The sequence below is a fragment of the Monopterus albus genome, unplaced genomic scaffold, assembly GCF_001952655.1.
Source record: "Monopterus albus unplaced genomic scaffold, M_albus_1.0 scaffold259.1, whole genome shotgun sequence".
Taxonomy (NCBI): Eukaryota; Metazoa; Chordata; class Actinopteri; order Synbranchiformes; family Synbranchidae; genus Monopterus; species Monopterus albus.
In genome coordinates, this window is record NW_018128139.1 from 914376 (window position 1) to 921455 (window position 7080).

The 7080-nt window shown below is 41.7% G+C and overlaps 1 protein-coding gene across 1 annotated transcript in view; it reads right to left on the minus strand.

Annotated features, from left to right (window-relative positions):
- Positions 1–7080, minus strand: part of thsd7aa (thrombospondin, type I, domain containing 7Aa) — a 243676-nt gene that overhangs the window by 19003 nt on the left and 217593 nt on the right. Inside the window, exons 23-25 of the mRNA XM_020621420.1 lie at positions 5499–5672; positions 5196–5291; positions 2014–2096 (exon numbers count right to left, since the gene is read on the minus strand). Of these exons, the coding sequence (XP_020477076.1) occupies positions 2014–2096; positions 5196–5291; positions 5499–5672 (353 nt within the window). The remainder of the gene's footprint in view (positions 1–2013; positions 2097–5195; positions 5292–5498; positions 5673–7080) is intronic.

Consider the following 7080-nt stretch of genomic DNA (forward strand, 5'->3'; position numbering starts at 1 on the left):
GAAAGATCCTTTTTAACTTCTCTGATAAACCAGCCACATAAGGGATGACAGTGTTATCCCCTCTTGTTTCTGGTTTCTCCCTGTTGGTGTTGGGCCTCTTCCTTGCTTTGGTGAAGGCCCACTTAGGGTATCCACAAGCCCTAACAGAGTTCTGGATGTGTAGTTTCACCTTCTTGGCCCCTTCTACAGTTGTGGGCACTTCCTCTGCCCTTTGATTTAGAGTTCTGATGACTCCCAGTTTGTGTTGAAGTGAATGGTGTGAGTCAAAAAGCAGGTACTGGTCTGTGTGTGTAGGTTTCCAATATACTTCTACCTTCATGCTTCTGTCCCCTCCCAAATGGACTGCACAATCCAAAAAGGCCAGACAGTCATCTCTGGCATCCTCATGAGTGAACCTGATGTTGCTATCCACCGAGTATATATGCTTGGTGAAAGCCTCTACCTCCTGGGTCCTGATTTTAACCCATGTGTCATCCACGTAGTGGAACCAGTGGCTAACTAGTGAAGGTAGACAGGGCTTTGTCCTCAAATTCTTCCATGTACAGGTTGGCAACTATAGGAGACACCGGGGAGCCCATAGCACACCCGTGTTGCTGCCTATAGGAGTGCCCCTTAAACTGGAAGTAGGTAGTGTTTAAACAGAGTTCCAGCAGAGTGCATACATGGCCTGGGATGAGGTTTGTCCTGCTGTTTAGTGTGTCATCCTTCAGCAGTCTCTTCTTCACCGCCTTGACAGCCTCTGTGGTGGGGATGCAAGTGAACAAGGATGTGACATCATATGAGACCATGGTCTCATCCTGGTCCAGCTGCAGTTGTTGGACTTTCCTTGCGAAGTCCTGGGAGTTTATTATGCAGTATCGTGTGTTTCCCACAAAAGGAGCCAGAATGGTGGCCACGTGCTTGCCTATGTTGTAAGTCACAGAATTGATGCTGCTGACGATGGGTCTGAGTGGGGCTCCTTACTTGTGTATTTTGGATAGGCCATAAAATCAAGGGATGACCTCACCAGGGTATAGTCTGTAGTATAGTCACTGGTCAATAACTCCCTCCTTTTTCCAGCTTCAGTAAATAGTCTATAACCTTCTTCTTGTAGCCACTGGTGGGGTCCCGCTTCAGAGCTTCATTGTTGGCCACCAAAGAACTGGAACCGCAACATATCAGTCGTTAGGAGACATTGTTGGCCATTAAACGACTGAAACACCAGCCAGGGGGATAAATACCTCCTGCTCACCACCAGTCAGAAAGAACTGATGAAGCTTCTTGGATGAGAGGTGAAACGTCTTCTACCTAAAACCAAGTCCAGATGATTTTTTCTACGTTTTTTTCAACTCACCTGCCTTCTGGTTTAATCAAAGCACTTCATACCAGATGTCCTAACTAGTCCTTAATATAGGTCAAACATCATAAACCATGGATCCTTTTTTAATGCTACCAATAACATCTTATCATTAGGCCATTCAAAAGTATTTCCCTCATCAATGCCCCCAGCTTGTAACATAGGACTTTGGTTAAAAATCTGTGCCCAAGCTGATAGCATCATTAAGGATATTTTCTCAAACACAGCCCCAAAAGATATAATGCTACTGCTTTAATAGGCTGATAAAAAAAAACAAACAAAAAAAAAACTTAAGGACCCATGATTGAAGAATTTATGATGAAGGTCAAAATCACAACAAAACTATAAAACTGGCCACTATTTGTAATTACAATAACAATGACTCAGCATTCACACAATGATATTTTGGACGTGGCCTGTATATAAAAGTCAATAAATAAATAAATGCTATTTAGATTTCACTGTATTCTGAGCTGGTCTGTTTCCGGGTTGTCTTGCATTTATGTAGCTGTGTGTTTCTGAAAAAATTTCCTGCTGCTCTTTAAAGAGTAATGTTCCAGTACAGGTGTGTTTAGAAAATATTAGGCAAAAAACCTAACACAAAAAGCAGAACAGCAAAGCAGCAGTACTGTGGATGCTAAAGACGGCATCTGACTGCAGTATTTGTGACCACTCACCTCTGTGCACAGGGAACGTGGCTTGGTGCAGGGTGGGTCACAGGATCGGTCAGACATCGGCTTGGCTGTTGTCAGGCACCCCCCTGAGAAACAAAGGTTAAAAGGTCAGAAGTACTGTGAACCAGTCATGGATTAATAACAGCCAGCCAACTGTACTGTTGGCTAGGTAGCTAACCAAAACATTGCTCGCAATGGAAATATTTTGGTCTACATTATTTTATGAATTGTGCTATATAAATAAATGACTGATTGATTGGTTTTCTGAGGAGGAATACACCTGCTAGGAAAAGTAAATGGTTAATCTCACAATGGCTTCTGGAAAAACACAGTGTTTTATTATGTGGCTCAACAGATTATTAAAAAGTATACATTTCTACACTGTCATTATTAAATGGTGACTGTGGATATTAAATCAACTGTCATATTGTCAATCAGTTTGTCCTCCTGCCTGAAAAAGATTGGTCCATTAACAGTAAACTGAACAGAACACTGCTCCACCTGGCAGATACATACAGCATTGCAACCAATGTTCACTCATGCTGCATTAACAAGGCTACGCAGCTATCAGTGCATCTTTTCCAGTCACATTCAGATGGGGACAATGTGGGGATCAGCCATGAATTATGCAAGGTTCTGACATGGCCCAGCCAACAATTTAAGATGGCTGCATCTGCATCTGTAGCTGTAGGAAATCATTTCAAAAGGCACCGCATCATACATTAAATGATGCCTTTATGATAACCATTATCCACCCTTCCTTTGGTTGCAGTTGCAGGTGAATCATTCAAGAGTTCCACTATTCCTGCCAAAATGGCAGTGTTTTCATTTTTGTGCCTGGGGGCAAAGAGCTTTCCACCATTCTGCAATAAATCAATACACTGACAAGAGGAGGTATAAAATACACTTTACAGTTGAGAGAGATCTACATATTTAATTTCACTACACTCCTGAATATGAATTCATGATTTTGACAGTAATCAGGTGTTAGGTATTTTTAGTCAGATAGATATTGGTTAGATACTTTATGTATTAGAAATGTTTAGTGGAGATAGGATGTCTAGTTAGACTGTTAAATGCTTAGTCATGCTTATGAGTTTCTACAGGGTACATCTGGTCAAGGATAACTAGAGAAAAGTTGATGACTGTCAGCAGACAGGGTGTTAATATTATTATAATGACGTGTATAACTGTAGCCTTAGCCATAATATGTTCTTATGTTTAATGTAATGACATGTTACTAGAGGTCGTGTGAGAATGTTTTTAGCTACACACCACTTAATCAACAGACACACACACATTGATTTACTTCATGTTTTGACTGCTGCTACGGCCAGCTGCAAAGCTGGCACCAGAGACGTTGCGGTTGACGTTTCTGTGTAGTATGGGGCTAGCCCAACCGAAGAGATATAATGTACAGGCCTATTGGGTTCAGGGGGTCTTTCATCTTTCATCTGCCTGCGTGCAGGTTGGAGGTGCAAGATGCCTGAGTGTGTAATGTTAATTTTTACCTGTGTTCATGGAATAAATCAGCACTGTTTTGTAGTTACTTGGACTGCCTCGTCTCTCAGAGTCAGTAATCAGTTACTCTGTAGAAAGGTTTACCCAAGTTTTTACTATATAGGGCAAGGAGTCTGTATTCCCACTGAGGATGAATGAGCTGGATAAAGTAAAGGTCAAGTGACAATGATCCAACAACCAGACTTTCAGAGAAAACGCATGACTGTGAAAATGCACTATCAGAGCTTCTTGAATATTTATTAGGTGGCATGCTCAGGAACAGAACCCAGTATAAATATTCATGAGGGGAGTACCGCTGCTTGTAAAGGAGAACATTTACAAGCAGAGAAAAGATGCAGTGTGCCAACAAAAGCAGTCACAGATAGGCACACCATCTGGAGTACTGTGTACAGTGATATTCCTTGTTCACATAAACTCAGAGCTCAGTGTTACATATGCAGCTGTCTGAGAAATATGACAAACGTCCAGGGTTGATCAAAGCAGGAGGCTGTAAATAAAAGTGGCTGTGTTGATGAGAGGAGCTCATTCTTCAAATGCTATATCAGCTGATAAACCATGCTTTGTGGAGCTTTGGAACAGTCTACTGACACAGAGCCTTACCCTGACATATGTTGGACAATGGGATTAAAGCCTCAAATGCTTGCAGTTTTCTAGAAATTGCTGTCATGAAATGCTCGGAAAGCTATGTATCTGTGATTCTGAAACACTGGAGAAGGTTTTAGGTAACCTTTTACACATTATCATCAGGTCACACAAAAGGTAGAGCTGTGCAGTGGCTGCTTATGAGCTCATTTACACCAAGTTAAATTTATAATATCTGAGTTGAGACTACAACTGGTCCACAGGTGTTTTCTTCATTCAAAACATCTGAGGTTTGGTTTCACAAAAAGAGACTTTTATCTGACAAACTAGATGAGTGAGAGATTCTTCTTGACCTTGAAGTGTTTAGTTTGCCCTAAATTGTTTCATACCTATCTCTGTGATAGTCAAGCAAACTCCACCTGCAAACGTCAAAATGTATTGATTGTATGAATCTTGTCTATTCGTATCTTAAATTGCACTAATTCAGAGTGTAGCTTTAAAAAAGTTGCTTTCACCTAAGTGGTTTGAGAGTAGCAAAAGCAGACAGACATTTGACGCTGGAAAAAAAGAAAGAGTGACAACACAAGCCAAATTAATCCTGAAAATGGAGCATCAGAGATGCTCAAAATTTGAATATAGGCATAGCACATCATGAAAAGTATGCAACATTCAAAGGACACACTCCAAAAACAGAGGAAAAAGCTTATAGCAACTACAGACAATGCATTGAAAGTAGTTAGTGGTAATTTATACAATAACAATCAGTCCTTGCTTTTCCTTGAATAGTTGGAAGAGCAGAGAGTAGGTGGGTAACTAGCATCTACTGTGTCACTTTGAGACAGTTGTGCCATTCTGTCACAGTATACTTTCATGTGAAGCATCACCCTGTGGTTAGCCATTTTCAAAGTTATTCAGAGTCTGCTCTAATCGAACATTTTTGATCAGCCTTCATGGACTTAATCAAGAAACTGACTCCGTGTGACTGTGTTAGAGCTTTTAAGGCAACTGATGATGTGTATTACCAGGGATAAGTGAAGACAGACATGAGTCATAATGCTTACCGGTGACATTTTAATGCTTACCGGTGACATTTACTCCATCTGAACGCTGACACCAGACTTGGCGAGATGAACCTCTCCATGGTCCAGTGCGCCACTTGTATTCAAAACACTGGCCCTCTGCAGGAAGAATATGGTCAGAGGTAATGTAGATACAGTAATAATATCCATATACACAGGTGAAATGTACTCGTTCAGGTTCTCTCTGAAAAAACAGATTGAGCCATCAGCGGAAGGTAAGGTGAGATAACATTTACATCATCGTTAAGTACTCAAACAGATACAACTTATGTAAAACTGCACTCTGCAGGACTCTGCCTGGCTGACCTGTACATGGACGTGCCTCCAACTCCTGTTCTGGACATTGCAGCAGGTTCTCTGGATCCTGGGCCACCACAGCTCTGGATCGGACTTGGACTGAGCCAAAACCCAGGTCATTCCCACCCACACAGCTTAACTGGCATGGACTCCAAACAGTCCAGTCAGTCAGGTAACACTCTCCTACATAATGTACAGAAAGGTACGCAAATTAAATTTGACATTGCCCTGCTGCAGATAAAGGAACACACCAGTGCTTTTGCAAAAGCTAATGCCCGTGGGCCATAATTAATGTTCTTAAAGCAGGAGACATTGTGATGAGGTTCCTCTAACTTAGTTTTTTTAACCAAGAAATGTATTGGGTAGGACAATTCACAGCTGAAAAATAAGTTTGTCATTACTCCCTGATATACAAAACACTTGCTTTTTCAAAGTTATCCACTGTATTTCATGGCCTTTTTCAGCATGACAGTAACTGTTATGGTTTAGTCCCCCTCACCAGGAGGATGAGGGAGAACCGAGGTAGGACTCAAGATTGCTGACCCAGGTGCTAGTAAAAAAGGTAGTTTAATGATGGGGATCACAAAAAGGAACAGAGTCAAAGAGTACAAACAACCAGGGCTGGGTAAAGATGACTGAGGAGACCAGGACGACCAAGGGAATAGACAGGTTAACGACCGAAACCAGGAGAGTAAGAGGATCAGGATGGACAGGGGAATAGACAAGCTAACCAGGAGGGATGGCAAACAAAAAAAGGAAATCCACAGCACAGGAACTGTCAGCGTGGACGTCTAAAGATGAATAACACAAAACGTTTAACCTACGTACAAACTGAGATCCACAGCACAGGAACTGTCAGCGTGGAAGTCAAATCGACATGCCACATACCACGGCTATAGGTCCGTTACGGGGTATGCAAATTATGTTAGGTAAAGTTAATGCTCCAGCGACGGCGGAGCATCTGCCAGAGGTATAAATAAGGAGGAAGAATAATCAGAGGGATGCACCCCAGCTGTGCGCACTGACAAACGAGTCACTAATTACCGAATGCAACACAGCTGAGGTGCAGATCCCGCAGGTCAAGAGAGCAGGGGAGAGAAAGGCGGAAGAGAAGCAGGTCGCATCGAGCGGACCTGACAGTAACTGAGCTATTTCCATGACAACTGAGCAATCTGCATCCACTGATGAAAACAGCTGGTAAGTGGATCTTTTGTTTGTTTTATTATATGCCTGAGTTGTTTCACATCAGAAGCTGAGAGGGAATAGAGCTCTTTGAGCTGCTGGACCTTCCATGTAAAAATCAATGCATGGAGTGATGAGTTTCCTTGACAGTAGCTTAATAGGGATCAATAAACATGTTGTACTGATTGAACTGGTGTTGTGGAAATAGATATTATGTAGACGTTATCCACACAACAGTTAAACATGACTGAAATGTTGAGTTTGCATCTACAGCTACTTAAAACAATAGCAGACCAGGAAACAGTGACATTTCACTGAAACATCATGGGATATGCTTATAAAACTGTAATGATTTTAGACTTACAGGACCCAGATAAAGGAAAAAGAAAAGGAAGACTTAATAAGGCAT